The sequence below is a fragment of the Callionymus lyra genome, chromosome 5 (assembly GCF_982586985.1).
Source record: "Callionymus lyra chromosome 5, fCalLyr1.hap1.1, whole genome shotgun sequence".
In the NCBI taxonomy this organism is placed as follows: domain Eukaryota; kingdom Metazoa; phylum Chordata; class Actinopteri; order Syngnathiformes; family Callionymidae; genus Callionymus; species Callionymus lyra.
Window position 1 is genome coordinate 6,522,325 of NC_141822.1, and position 16,216 is coordinate 6,538,540.

At 33.1% G+C, this 16,216-nt stretch overlaps 1 protein-coding gene across 5 annotated transcripts in view; it reads left to right on the forward strand.

Annotated features, from left to right (window-relative positions):
- The window catches only part of mapk10 (mitogen-activated protein kinase 10), a 43,738-nt gene that overhangs the window by 14,144 nt on the left and 13,378 nt on the right, over positions 1-16,216 (forward strand). For 4 of the 5 annotated variants that reach the window (XM_087790627.1, XM_087790625.1, XM_087790626.1 and 1 more), the window contains exons 2-7: positions 3,409-3,480; positions 5,039-5,208; positions 12,199-12,328; positions 12,437-12,495; positions 13,800-13,938; positions 15,556-15,721. In XM_087790627.1, coding sequence (XP_087646753.1) covers positions 3,409-3,480; positions 5,039-5,208; positions 12,199-12,328; positions 12,437-12,495; positions 13,800-13,938; positions 15,556-15,721 — 736 coding nt within the window. Of the gene's footprint in view, positions 1-3,408; positions 3,498-5,038; positions 5,209-12,198; positions 12,329-12,436; positions 12,496-13,799; positions 13,939-15,555; positions 15,722-16,216 lie in introns of all 5 variants that reach the window. The other variant, XM_087790629.1, reaches the window with a different exon arrangement.

Genomic DNA, 16,216 nt, shown 5'->3' on the forward strand with positions numbered 1-16,216 from the left:
TGTGTGACTCTATTGTATCATCAGTGTGTGTTTTTGTACAAAACCCTCTTTTCATTGAAATATTGACATTATAAAATGATCTTAAGCTCCGCCCACTGAAAACACTTTATGGAGATTAAATCTTGTTGACCATAACCACACCCACTCTGCTGTGATTAGTCAAACATGGAGGTTTGTCACTGCGCGTCAATAATCCTGAGAAGTCTCCACCTCCAAGGCACTCGTTGTATAAACAAAGCTGGGCGGGATGACAGCTGGAGGAGGAGTGAAGCCATTATTACATCATAATGGACTCTCGTAACCTTTCGTTTGCCCAGATTTCAGAGCAACTTTATAAAGTAATAAGTTGAAAACATGGTCTTGTTGAGGAACTTTTACGTTTTACTAGTTTAACAGTTTGAAATGAGATCTAATCGATGCTTCGACATTTTAAATTCTCTTCCATTGCTGTCGATGTCGTTCTCGTTCTCAGTTCCATACCATAATACAATGATTTATCCTCCAATGTTTCGCTCTGACATTTAAAATCAGAAGCTCACAGATGGTTGCAGATTAGAGCCGAACCCCCCCCTTTAACCCCCCCCTCCACTGACATTAATCTAACAGGTCAACGTTTACATCACGTCTGTCACTCATTCATTTATTTATTTATTTCGTTAATTCATTTAAAAGGACAATGTGCAGTTGCTTTAAAAAGATTTAGCCTTGTTGCTGCTGCTGATATTGTCGGTTTAAACACGACGCCATATTGATGATAATATTGAACCTATTTATTTTTATTTGAATTTGAAGGATCGAGACAAAGATGAGAAAACATTTATGAACATCAGTGTTGTCAGAATATTTAATGGTTGAAATTTAAATGTTGAAACGTTGAAGGTTTTTATTGTGTTGTAAGTAAGTAAGCAAGTTATTTATATGTGTTGTTAAATGTTGTTTTTTTTCAAAGCATTTCTTTTTTTTTATTAATAAATACATTTCAATAACTACTAAATTGCTTAATTTTTTTCTAAATCTTGATTTTTTTTATATATTTTTTTACACATAGAGTTTGATATTCTTATTGTATTAATTCAAAAATATGTTTTTAAATTATTATTTTTTTAAATTCATAGTCTTTTTAATTCAATAAGAAAATGTTGGTATAACAGAGTCACCAGACATTACCAAACGAGTACCGAACTACTTCATCAAACTTTCAGCCAATCATGCGATACACAGGTAGTCACATGACTGATCGATGAAGTAGCAAAAGTTTTAACATTTGAAACGTTAAATTCAACAATTTAATATTCTGATATACTTCTGAACAATTCATATGTAAAGTAAAACAATGGTCTTATGTAGATTCTTGTTTATATCTCAATGTTAATCTTTTATTTCATCATGTTTGTGAGTCTAAATTCAGTTTATACAGCAAGATATCGAATTGAATTTATTATATTTTATTTTGCGTCATTTATTATCTATACGCCACTTTATGGTCATGCCTCGTATTCTATTCTGAATTCTTGTATTTTATTGATCTAATTTTAATTTATTCTTTATTCTATTTTGACCCTAAAAGAAAGTTCTGATTCTAATATTTATTGGCTCTAAAGAACTTTAAAGAATGTATTTCACTCTCACCGAAAACTAGATGTTGATATTATTACCCATGATGCAACAGAGAAGGGAAGTGATTGCAAAACAAATAGAACACAGATTCCGTGAGTAAATTGACGTGTTTAGAGGAGAAAAAAAAAGTTTATTTGAGCAAAAGATATGCAAAAGATATATATTATATTTGGTTTCCTTGTTTTACGCCTAAAATAATCAGAATTAAAGTCCAAAATATTGTTGTTCATCTTCAAGGAAATGTATTTTTAGATAAAAGTTACAGCGTTAGAAGACAGCGGGTGAAATAAAGAAAGTCTAAAATGGCTACAATTAAATAAAAAAATATAATATATAAGTTAATTGTACAAGAATCTAGGGGGCGCCATGAACACTTAACACAATAGCATACAAACATAAAAATAATAGATAGAAATACTAAAACAAAAAGAAAATGGTAATAAAAGCAGCTTCACCTCGAGAAAGTTCAGTTCCAACATGACTAAAATCTTCCTCTACCGTCATTAGCGGTTGCCACGGCAACTCAGCATCCTCCACTTCCCTTTATAATCCTTCCTTGTCGCACCTTCATGTCCTTCTTCACCTCCCTCTCGAACCTCCCTCTATCTCCTCTGTTCTTCACGACAAGAGAGAAGCAAATGAACAAAAGTGAGATTTATATTTCAGCAGCAGATGGAAATAGACCTAAATCTCTGGACCGTGTCCCTCGTCTCTCTTTTTTTAAGCTGCTCTCGTCTCCCAGGATTGACAGAAATCAGAAGCTGCTCCTGTGACTTCATTAGAGAAACTGCTGGAGATAAAGTCACTGATGTTTGATGAAGAAGACGCTGTCGAGTCACCAGACCTTTCAGCTCTTTAAACGTTGAAAGAATCTCCACCTTAAAATGACTTTAAATCACTAATAATGACCATAAGAAAAACGATTTGAAATTAAAATGTGTCATTTACTCTCATTGACTGTCAGTTTGAAAGTTTTCCTTCACTTATCCATGAATTAATATCATTTACAGGTCAATACAACTTTATTAAATCACTTCATTTCATTGCTATAAATCTAAAGATTTACCAAATATTTCATGTATTTCACGTGTTTTTTCATGGAACTAAATCAAATATATTCTTATTTCTTAAATATTTTAAGGTGTGGAATTTTGTTCCAGGTGTTTAATGTAAAATGTTTTTAATATTTTCATTCTTTAAATGATATGTATATTATCTATAAAGTCAGTATTGTTTTATTCTGTGAAGGAAATGTAAGAATAAAAGGGAAAAAAGGGCTTAATTTAATGAATTCGTTTTTTAATTATTTTTTTCATTTTATTTATTTTATGGCATTTTTGAGTAAAAATGATCAATTATATAAAAACTGCTTATTTATCTTCAATTTCAAATTAATGATCACAGAAGCCTGGATTGAAAAAGAACATTCTTTTAAATAGATTTTTATGATTTTTATCTACTCTATCCTCGAATGATGTATTTCATGTATTTAATTTTCATTTTTTATTCATAGATAAATCAAAATTTAAATGCAATTTGCGGAATAATTTTGACTGAAGATCAAGATCCTGTTTAAATGTCAAGTTTGTGAAATTGTTTTCAGTCACATTTTTTATTCTAGTTTCCCGTTTCAATCTTAAACTCTCTGAATGAAAGACTTTAAGAGACAGAAATTATACATTTTACGACAGAGTTCGTGGGTCACACATCATTTCATTATTATTTTAAGACCTAATGTGTGTAAAAAGGTGTGAATCTCTGACCGTTTTCTTCTCTGCTTGTGTGTCGCAGGTATTTATGAGCAGACATTTCTTATTCAACTTCAGTCAACCGATCCTGGATGTGAAGATTGCCTTTTGTCAGGTGTGTGTCCCTTACAGGTAAACAAAGGTACAGTAATAAGTTCCCTTCGTCACCGTCTGCATGGCCGGACTCCACCTGCACAGGTTGATTTGAATCGCTTCACCTCTTTTTTCTATTCTTTTTTGGGCACTTTTTCTTATTCAAGCATGTTTTTAATGCAAACCATTGCATCAGGAAAGATTATTTTCAAACAACGCTTCATTAAAAGGTGAAAATATGCAGAAATTGTTTAACTTTGGACATTTTTTTTCTCTTTCCTGATGAATGTTTCTCCAGCAAAACTGTTTTATTTGCTATTTTATTACAGTTTCACTACCAGATATATATAAAAAACATAGATCAAAGGAAAAAAGATACACATTTTAACAACATCCTTTCACTACTAGTTTGATTCTCAATTTTTTTCCCTTCTTTTTTTTGTGACAGCAATTGTCCAACAAAATAATTCAAATGGAAATTGAAACAGTATTTTCCTAAATAAAAAAAGTGCTTCTATGGAATATGTATCTAGCCTTAATTTTTTTTATTGATATTTTATATCCTTCTTTTCCCATAATTTTCTCGTTTTTCTTCTCCCTCCTTTATGCTATGAGGTCACTCATCAATGTGGTTCATCAGAAGAGGAACCAAAGGCATTATTTTCACGAAATTTAAAGAAATTTAGCATTAAAATGACTCGTCTTATCTTCTGGTGATGTTTTGGTACAACTTTCACGTCATGTGATCGTTGCCAGGAGTTTATGGAAGTAAATCATGAAATGTTGAATTTTTCATTGTAATGTTGTTGTATTTTTAGGCAGTTATTCTTTGGACTGATTACATCATTTCTATAATGAAAAATCTAATCATTTTTTAGTGAATATTTTAAATACATCATTTTTATATTACGTTTTTGTTTTACAAAAAAAATAGTCATTTTAATAATGAATGCATTTTTTACACATCGAGTTTGAATTTCAAGTTCAACTAATTGAAAAATATTATTCAATATTTTTCAATTTGTAACATTTAAAAATTCAATATAAAAAGATAGTGTTGCCCTGATTGGCTGAAATTTGGATCAAGTAACTCGGTAATCTATTGGTTCTGTCTGGTGACTCTATTATAACTTTTATATATTGAAAATTTTCGATTAATTTTTTTTTTAATCGTATAAAAAAACAACTAAAAAACGATTCAACCTTTCAATATATAAATAATTAAATTAAATTATAAATTAAATAAATAAATTCAAGCATTAATATAATAAAACGTACAGTGAGCTTGATTTTAACCAAATGAATTATTACCAATTATTTTTTGTGTTTCTATATTTATTTTATAGTCAGTCACTCGATGATCGATAAATTACAATAAAATGAAAATGTTTGTAGTGATTTTTGTATTTATCGCTGTCGAGCATGTATGTATTTCTTAAAAAGCATGTTACAAACTGCACGTCACTAATCTGACGCTTCCAGGAGAGAACTGGTGCAAAACTCTCCTCAATTTTATTTGATTTCTGCTGAAAATGGACCGAAAAGTTCCTTCTGCTCACGTGTGTTGTTTCCTGCGACAGGGGTTTGGAAAACAAGTGGATGTGTCATATATCGCCCAGCATTACAACATGAGCAAAAGCAAAGTGGACAACCAGTTCTACAGCGTGGAGGTGGGCGACTCCACCTTCACCGTGCTGAAGCGCTACCAGAACCTGAAGGCCATCGGGTCTGGAGCTCAGGGCATCGTCTGGTGAGTCGTCCTCGTCGCCCTCGTGTTTTCACCGTCGCTCGTGTTTGCGGGAAGGATGGTCACACCTGAGGGGTGTTGCCGAGGAAGAGCCCCCCGCTGACGAGACATCTGTGAGTCCATGAATAATGAAGGAGGTTATTATTAGTCCAGGGAGGAAGTAGAAGGTGAAGCTCCAGCCAAACATCAATTAAAACCAGCGACGAAGGGAAGCGGATGAAAAACTGTTTGCTAGGAAACAATTGTGTACGTTTTAATGGTGGAAAAATACACAATTTAGCGTGTTGTGGAAAGAGAAAACAATAATTAGCATATGTATGATGTCATTAAACTTAAAATAAAATAGAAAAAAAAGGATACTTGGAAAAAAAAACATGATTCAAATTTATTTTAAACTATGCGTATGAGTAAAGATGCACAAATGGCTGCACTGATTTTAGTGAGTAAAGATGTGACATTAATGAAAACATTGTATTTTTTCCCCTTTTATTTTAACAACAGAGAAATTATAATAATCATGTTATTTAGAGACAAGAACCCTCTAGTGTTTAATTCACATTATATAAGGAATGTTATGGTGACTTTACTTTTGCTATAACATATCTATAGTGTATTAGTGACATAAAAACATTGAAGATTGAATTATTTTTAATTAAAGAAAATAATTGTATACAAAATTAATCGTTTCAATTTAAAAAGGTTAAATTTGTTTTATTAAATTAATAAATTCCATAAATTGTAAATTGAATGGTTAAAATAAAGTGAACTGAATTGAAATCATTGTTAAAAATTAAATAAAATAAAAAAAAGGGGAAATGTTAACACTATTGTACCAACATGTTTATATTGAATTTAAAAGGCTACAAATAAAAGTTAAAAAAAAAAAAAATGTTGTTTATTAAATTCTACCAAACTATATGCGTAAATTTCTGAAAAAAATGGATTTAATAAAAAATGAATAAATAACAGAGATAGAAATTATTTAATAAAATAAAATAATGTAAAAAGAAAAATTGAGTTTTAACATTTCAAATGTTAAATTCCAAACCTAAAACAACCTCCTGATGTCAGTGATGTACTTAACATCATTTCATTGTTCACCCTTTGTTACTTACTTACTTACTTTATATACTCCGAGCTTGGATACAGAAACACACTTTACAATTTCAGAATTTTTATCTAACACAGCTTTGTTTTTAAGAGTATTTGTGTGATATATTTATCTACTGTATGTATACAAATATAAACAAATAATATCATAGCATTCTTGTGGTTTTTTTTTTTAATAATACAAATTTTAATAATAATTTTAACATATCTATCTTGATTTTATTGCTTGTTTTTATATGTTCAGCTCTTTTACTTTCCGCTTGATTCTGGTGAAACATATTGACTTGAGTGTCGATGGTCGAGTGAGGATTATAGCGAAGGCTACATGGTTGACAGTATAGACACAGAATCCTTCATCATGACTTCATAAAGAGCTTCTTATCATTAAGATTCTTCTCACGAAGGCCCAGACATTAAAAAAAATGTAAGTAAGTAAGTAAGTAATTTATATTTATAGAGCGCTTTTCCAGACGAGATTCACAAAGTGCTTAAACAAACTAATAAAATATATACGTGGCTCAGACTCCACTGATCCAAGACTCGCGCTAATGCTAGCATCACGCGCACCTACAGGCCACGCCCCTTATGATCCTTTCTTCTGACATCCGAGTTTTTCCTATAATGTATCGTCCGAGTCCCGACCCTTGACCCCCCCTCGTGTCCCCCACTCGCCCTCCCGACTCCCCTCCTTCCTCGCTGTGCCTCCATCTCCTCCACGCCTCAGGCTTTCCTCGTCTTCCGTTGCGAAGCGATTTTTGGGGAACTTGCAAATCCGCTGGAGCAGGACGGAAACGTCTATGTTGGGATTTCTGACCATTTCACGGAGATAAGCGAAATATTTAGACGCGCTCGGAAGAGAGAGAGAATAAAACTGACTCGGTGCTGCCATCAGGTGGTGTGTTTGACGCTGAATATTAAGTCTATCTATTTTACAAATATGAGATTTTTTTTTAACAACAGATCAACTTTTTTTTATTAGTTGGAGGAACTCCCATGATGCCTTTCTACACACTACTATATTTAAGGATTGGTCGCTACGATACTGTATTTAGATTTATGTTGTTTTCTTAAAAGGGATCCACACTGATCTGATCCAGCCTTACACCCCAGCTCGGGCTCTGAGGTCTGTGGATCAGAATCTACTTATGGTTTCACGCACACGGCTCAGGACCAGAGGAGAGAAATCTTTTCAGGCTGTTGCTCCTAAGCTTTGGAACGATCTTCTCTCTCTTTGCGCTTGATGGATCTACTGACTCCTTTAAGAAACATCTTAAGACGTTTCTATTTGTTCAGGCTTTTCCTTGAATTTCTCGAACTCCTGTGTTGTTCTCAGTATTATCTTGATCAGTAAAGTATGTACTTTTTTGAGTATTGTTTCGATTGTCTAAGCGCTTTGTGACCCTGGTCTCGAAAAGCGCTATATAAATAAATATTACTTACTTACTTACACCTGTGATTGGTTGGCTGGGCGGCAAAGCATTACGGGAGTCGTTCAAGTCACCATCACTGAGAGGGTTGTTGAGAGGGATGACACCTCATATGCGATCGTAATGATGAGTTTTAATGTTTAAATAAATGTGGTTAATTCAACAATGGAAATATTAAGTGGTCAATAAGTGGATTTTGTTAATCTGTGTAAAAGAAGGTAACTCTGCGATAATCGTGGATCTACTGTACATCGTACTGTATATCTAGTTACATTGATGTAGACGTGGATGGATTTAAAACGTACTTCCTGTCGTATAATTCAGAAGATTAGATTAAAGTAATCTCTTTACTCGCTTAATCACCAGGAAATCTGGCTGTTTTAGATCATATACAGGGATTTATGGAACATATCAGATTATTTTCTTGCTCTATTTGCTTCAAAAAAATGCTGCACAAGTGAAATTCCGACTTAAAATTTCACTGTCAGGAGATGTCAAAGGAAGGAGCCGGAGACGATGCACTTATAACGTTCAAATAATCAGATATATAATCATCTACAAATCGGTTCACATAAGACACACTGCTAAAATAAAAAGAGATGGTGGTAGAGTTCTGTCTCACGGTCAAACAAATCTGAGGAAATCCAAATAATGCCATATTATAAATGAGGAAGTCCAGGACGGAGTGGAACCACTAAAGAAAGAGAAAATTGAGAAAATAAATAATTTAAATACAACTCACCAGAACAGAGTGACTAAAATCGCAAACACAAAGAGACTCCAAAGAGTCCCAAAAAACACCAATTGAATTGGCAAATAAAAGTGTTAACGTCAAAGGAGGCAGAAATGTAAAACGAACTGACGCCGGCCTGTGGAAAGTCCGGAATTATAAGAAAGAAGGATGATCTCCAAACCTTCTGACTAACACTTTCGGAATCGCCCCATAATTTCCGACAAACAAGAGGAAAGAAGGGCAAAACAGGAAGTGTCTCAAAAAATAAAATGTTACGAAAGGGAATCGTAACAGTCCCAGTAGAACAAGGGGCTCACAGGTGTAGTCAAGGGGCCTTTCATGGCCCTTGGGATGAAGTTGTTTATGGAGCCTGAGCAAGGGTCACTTTCTGTAGATGGTTAGGAAATAACTGAATAAAACTTTCATTTTATTATAATATTCTTAAGATGGAACAAAAATAAACATTATCAAAACATTATGTGCAAATTAAATTTCAGTCAATGAAAAGAGTTTTCAACAACAAACTCTTGGTTTGCGGCACAAAAGTTTGTATTCCTTTCTGTAGAACCAACGGAACAGACACACATGTGGACCTTTGAATGCATTCATGTGACCCTTGTAAGTTCACAGTAAAACTAATCATTTATATTATTATATTTTAATTAAAACTGGATTGTATCGTTTAACTTATTCAGGTCATCTTTTTTTTATTCGTTTTTTATTTTGTCCTTCTTTGGGGAATATTTAAAACAATGGTTTTTGGAAATAATTATACGATGAAAATAACAAATGTAAGTGATTAACTTGCATTTCATTAATGTTTTGTTGTTAAAAAAATAAATATGATTATTTTCTTCTTTAAAAGCCATGAATGAAAAATGATACTAAATCAAATTACTGCTTTAACCTTTTTTAATAATGTAATTTCACTAATTTAATTGGTGAATAAACAGGCAGGACTGTAAAACGACGTCGGCAGATTAATTATTCCTTTTTTGGGGAATATTTAAAAAAATGTTATTTTATTCAAATTAAATGTAAGGAAATATTATATGATGATTTTTTTCTTTAAAAACCATGAATGAAAAATGATATGAAATCAAATAACAGCTCTAGCTTTTTTTTTTATAATTTCATAATTTTTCAATTTTTAATTATCACATCAAATTAAAGCCTCTTTTTATTTATTCCTTATTTCTTCTGGCAAATCTAGTACATAAAGTGAATCTAATCATCTACCACTGATCCAGACATCTTGTCTTTATGTTTTTAATGCAACCAAGTAAAACCTAATTCCACTTTTTATTAAATATAGAGCCTTTTAACTGTAAACCCTGCTCTGAGAAAGAAATCACTTCTTACTTAAATGACACAAATGTAATGTAACATTTATTTTATTGGATTTATTATGCGATTTTACTTCGATGTCTGTATGTTTAAAGATACTAAAGATAAAACCCGCCCGTCATGTCGTGTTAAATCAGAACCAGAACAAAGATGTGCGTCATTAAACATCTGATCTCGCCTCTTCTTCTCATAAGTCACAGCTAAGTCCTGGAATCTGAGGCTCTAAGTACTTGAGCTGGTCGTGACATCACAGTATCTCTGGGCTCGACTCGACGGATGGTCGTCCGTGAAGGCTCTGCTGTTGCCATGGCGACGCGTCGTCCATCGCCGAGGCACGACAGCAGAGTCAAACCCACTCGCAGCACTTTCACCATCAGCGAGATGTTCTCTCGGCTTTGATGAATTATTTGCTTCGCTCGCCGAGACCTTCTCTTCCCAGAGATGCTTCAGATCACGGCTCTTTGTAGATGAAACTCGTCTGTTTGGATCATCAGAGGCTCTTTTGAGTCAGAAACACTCAGAACGTTTGAGGAAAAAAAGAGCAAAGCAATTTTGAAACTGTTATTATGTCGTTCATTTCTATGTTAGTAAGTAAGTAAATGTTATTTGTAAAGATGTTTCTAGACCAGGGTCACAAGGCGCTTTAACAATCAAAACAATACACAGTTAAAATATATACTTTAAAAGATCAAGACACATCAGACAAACACAGGAGAAACAAGAAAGTTAAGAAAAAAGCACAAATAAAAGTGTTTTGAGATGTTTCTTGAAGGAGTCAGTAGATCATCAAACACAGATGTTTCTTGAAGGAGTCAGTAGATCATCAAACACAGATGTTTCTTGAAGGAGTCAGTAGATCATCAAACACAGATGTTTCTTGAAGGAGTCAGTAGATCATCAAACACAGATGTTTCTTGAAGGAGTCAGTAGATCATCAAACACAGATGTTTCTTGAAGGAGTCAGTAGATCATCAAACACAGATGTTTCTTGAAGGAGTCAGTAGATCATCAAACACAGAGATGGTTCCAAAGCTTAGGAGCAACAGTCTGGAAGGATTTCTCTCCTCTGGTCCTGAAGTTCAGGAACCATCAGTAGATTCTGATCCACAGACCTCAGAGCCCGAGCTGGGGTGTAAGTCTGGATCAGATCACTGATGGAAGGTCTGACCATGAATAGATCTGAAAGTAAGAACCAGAATTTTAAAATGATCCTGAAAGAAACTGGCAGCCAGTGAAGAGTTTTAAGGATCGTAGAAATGTAAGTTCTTCTACTAGAGCGACTCAGAATTCTGTCTGCAGAGTTTTGTATGAACTGCAGGCGAGACACATCCTTCTTGTTTAGACACCAAAATAAACTGTTACCCTAGTCTAATGAAACAAACGCATGGATTCTAGATTTCTAGATCGTATTCTGACATAATTTTCCTACCTTTAGAGATTTTTCTCAGTTGAAGGAAACAGTTTCTGGTCAGTTTTCTTCAGTGTTGAACAAGAGACATGTCTTTATCAAAAACAACACCCAGGTTTCTCAGGCTCAGTTTGACAGACTGACCTAAGTGACCCAAGTAATGACTCAACCCTGGAACCTGGAAGCTTCTTGTTGATTAATTTAACTCAATAATTCCTAAATTTAAATTATTTGTATTTTTAAAGGCTGATTTTATTTTATTTTTATTTTTCAATATTGAATACATTTTAAAAATATTTTCCAAATTCCTGCTTTTTTTTTAAACTTAGAGTTTGATATTTTAATTCCAAAAATTAAAAACATATTCTTTCATATTCTTTTTAATTTATTTTCCTTAGTATTTTAAATTCAATATAAAAAAATATTTATATGATGATCGGCATGAAGTAAAAATTTAAAAGGCTATAGTTTGAAAAAAATATAATTAGAACTCATTTATTTTAATTTAAAAATATAATTCATATATACTGTATGAATTACAATATCAAACTATGTGGAAAAAAAAGAAAATTAATTTGTAAAATACTATTAAAAAAAAAAAAAAATACTATGATTGTAATAAGTATTATTTGAAAAAAAAAATCAATATATAAATGGCTCCGTTACTCACCTAGCTTGGTCAAATCTATACATCCTCTTTAATCCCTAAAATATATTTAAAAAATCTTTAGCAGCCGAAATATATTTCCTTTATTTATCATCTTTGTGGGCAGAACCTTAATTGTCGGTAAATAATCTTTTTGTTTTGTTTATCTTTAGCTAGTTGAGGTACTTGTTATGTTAGCATGAGGTTAGCATCGCAGCTCTCACATGTTGGATTGTGTTTTTTTAGCATTAGCTCCATTAGCTCCACTTTCACTGGTGTGAGGTTAGAATCCACTGATGGGATGAACATTTGTTTGTTCCAGCGCTGGCTACGACGCGGTCCTGGATCGCAATGTTGCCATCAAGAAGCTCAGCAGACCCTTCCAGAACCAGACCCACGCCAAGAGAGCATATCGAGAGCTGGTGCTCATGAAGTGTGTCAACCACAAAAACGTGAGATTCATGTTCGAAACGTAGCAAAAATATACATTTAAAAAATAATAAATATGTTAGAAAGCGACACTAACGTTTGTAGAAGTTAATGATCTTCTTCTCTTTCAGATCATCAGTTTATTAAACGTCTTCACGCCACAGAAATCTTTAGAGGAATTCCAAGATGTGTGAGTACGACCTTTACGACCTTTACGACCTTTATGACCTTTATGACCTTTACGACCTTTACGAACTTTGAGTGAAATGAAACCATTGGTTTGATTCTTGACGCCTTCAACTGCTGCGACAATAAAACTTTTCATTTGTCTGTGGAGCTGCTGTATGAAGTGAATCAGTGCCAGCAGTAGTTGATTTAAACTCAAATTAAATTCACATTTATTGTTTTTTAATCATTCAAAAATACCGTTTATTATTTGCATTTAAATAAATAATGGAAATAAAATAAAAAAAAAAACAATCGAAATAATTGAAACATATGGAAGTATATCAGTGCCAAATTTATTATATATACAGTATATATATATAAATCAAACTATTCAACTATTGAGATGGCACTGATATACTTACATAACATTTCAACCAATCATAGTGACTCTATTATACCATCAATATATATTGAATTTAAAAGGCTATGAATTAAAAAATATTAAATTCAGGAGATTTATTTTTTAATTATTGGAATTAGAATATCAAACTCTATGAGTGAAAACATTTAGAAAATATTTGAATTAAAAAATCCATGTTTCAATAGACAAAGTTTTGAATTCAATTATTAAAAAATAAAAAAAATCGAATGTTAAAAAAACAAGGAAAAAGTTTCAAGAAAAAATGATAAAATTAGGCACTGATATACTTCCATACACTGAAATTTTGGAATTATTCAATTAAAAAAATGTGATTATTGAAACATATATATTTTTTTATATACAAATATTTTCAAAATGTTTTTACACATAGAGTTTAATATTCTTTTCCCAATATTTAAAAAATAAATCTCCAAAATTTAATATATTTTAATTCGTAGCCTTTTAAATTCAATATAAATTGTTGGTATAATAGTCTCACCATGATTGACTGAAATTTCACTCAAGTAACTCTGTACTTTTACAGTATTGTCTGGTGACTCTATTATACTAACGTTTTATATACATTTAAAAGTCTAGGAATGAAAACAATTGAATTCAGAAAATGTATTTCAGGATTATTGGAAATAGAAAATCAAACTGTGTCAAAAAAAAATAAATAATACAATCCATTAATTAGAAAATTACTTTCATAATTTTAAAAAATTACAATAATTAACTGTATTTTTGAAATATATATATATAAATATTGTTTATCTATGTTTTAATATTCAATTCTTTTAATTGAAAAAATTATCCAGTTTTTAAAAAAACAAAAAATGAATCCATAAATAAAGAAATATTCTTTTCCCATAATACTTGTGTTGTGTTGTGTTGTGTGTCCTCAGATATCTAGTGATGGAGCTGATGGATGCCAACTTGTGCCAGGTGATCCAGATGGAGCTGGACCACGAGAGGATGTCGTACCTGCTCTACCAGATGTTGTGTGGCATCAAACACCTGCACTCAGCAGGCATCATTCACAGGGTGTGTAGTTGTGTTGTTTATAACCACTGCAGGCATCATTCACAGGGTGTGTAGTTGTGTGTCCTTCTGCAGGCATCATCCACAGGGTGTGTAGTTGTGTGTCCTTCTGCAGGCATCATTCACAGGGTGTGTAGTTGTGTTGTTTATAACCACTGCAGGCATCATTCACAGGGTGTGTAGTTGTGTGTCCTTCTGCAGGCATCATTCACAGGGTGTGTAGTTGTGTGTCCTTCTGCAGGCATCATTCACAGGGTGTGTAGTTGTGTTGTTTATAACCACTGCAGGCATCATTCACAGGGTGTGTAGTTGTGTGTCCTTCTGAAGGCATCATCCACAGGGTGTGTAGTTGTGTGTCCTTCTGCAGGCATCATTCACAGGGTGTGTAGTTGTGTTGTTTATAACCACTGCAGGCATCATTCACAGGGTGTGTAGTTGTGTGTCCTTCTGCAGGCATCATTCACAGGGTGTGTAGTTGTGTGTCCTTCTGCAGGCATCATTCACAGGGTGTGTAGTTGTGTGTCCTTCTGCAGGCATCATTCACAGGGTGTGTAGTTGTGTGTCCTTCTGCAGGCATCATTCACAGGGTGTGTAGTTGTGTTGTTTATAACCACTGCAGGCATCATTCACAGGGTGTGTAGTTGTGTTGTTTATAACCACTGTAGGCATCATTCACAGGGTGTGTAGTTGTGTGTCGTTCTGCAGGCATCATTCACAGGGTGTGTAGTTGTGTTGTTCATAACCACTGCAGGCATCATTCACAGGGTGTGTAGTTGTGTGTCGTTCTGCAGGCATCATTCACAGGGTGTGTAGTTGTGTTGTTTATAACCACTGCAGGCATCGTTCACAGGGTGTGTAGTTGTGTGTCCTTCTGCAGGCATCATTCAAAGGGTGTGTAGTTGTGTTGTTCATAACCACTGTAGGCATCATTCACAGGGTGTGTAGCAACAGTTGTGTGTCGTTTACAACCACTGCAGGCATCATTCACAGGGTGTGTAGAAACAGTTGTGTTGAGTTTAGAACTACTGCTAGTAAATACAATCTACCCACACTACAGGAGTGTACTTTTTTATGTGTAGTCATAATATTAAACGTGTCTTCCACTGCCCTATCATGTATTCAATATTAAATCTGATATATAACTTTTAACAAAAATTAAGTAAATTTACTGTCACAGATATTTTTCCAAAAACTGAGTCAGAGAAGTGATGCTAAAATCACTTAATAAAACACGTTAAAATAGTAGATTGTTTTTCTGTTTTCAGTTTTTAAATCTGGATTATTATTTAATACATGTCTGTTGAGTCCGCTGTATCCTCTCGTCCTCAGTCGTTGACAGGATCCCAACAAACACTGAGAGTTTTTTGCACGTTATTGTAAATTAAAAAGGGGATTATTTTAATTGAAATATATTTCTTTAAATAACCAGGATGGACTTATATATTGATACATTGTTTTATAGATATTAATAAAAAATATTGTATAAAGAAATATTGTAATATATGGTAGTGTTGATATTTTCTCACTTATTACTATTTTTAATTGGTCAAAGGCGTGTAAAAGACTGAAAGATGCACTAAAACATTAACAATAACAATAAACGTGTCTTTCCTCGTCCAGGACCTCAAACCCAGCAATATAGTTGTAAAGTCCGACTGCACCCTTAAGATCCTAGACTTCGGTTTGGCGCGGACCGCCGGGACCAGCTTCATGATGACCCCCTACGTGGTGACCAGATACTACAGAGCCCCCGAGGTCATCCTGGGGATGGGCTACAAGGAGAACGGTAAGAACTCCAGTGTGGTCCAAGAACTTCAAACCTAAGGAGGTACTTTTGATTCTTTATTGTTCATCAAGAATAACATTTGCTTGGATCAGGAGAAAAGTTGCTTCAGTATCAAAACTATTTTCAATCAAAATATATATATATATAAAAAACCCACAAAAAACAATATTATGAATGAAAAAGTTGTTTTAGTAAAAAGCATATTTAATAAAAAATGCTTCAATTAAAATAATAAATAATGTCAACAAAGGTACCTCAAATTAAAATAAAAAGAAAAATTTAAATATATGTTTGTGTTGGTTAGAAATGTTTTATCTTAATTATTTTGCTCAATTGTTTCTTTTTAAATTGAAAGTATTTTTTTAAATGTTTTTTTAATGAAAAGAACTTATGCTTCAATGAAAAAAAACCTTTAATCGAAAGAAAAGTTGCTTTAATAAATAAAAAAATAAAAAATAATCAATCCATACAAAGTTGCTTTAAAAGGATTTATTA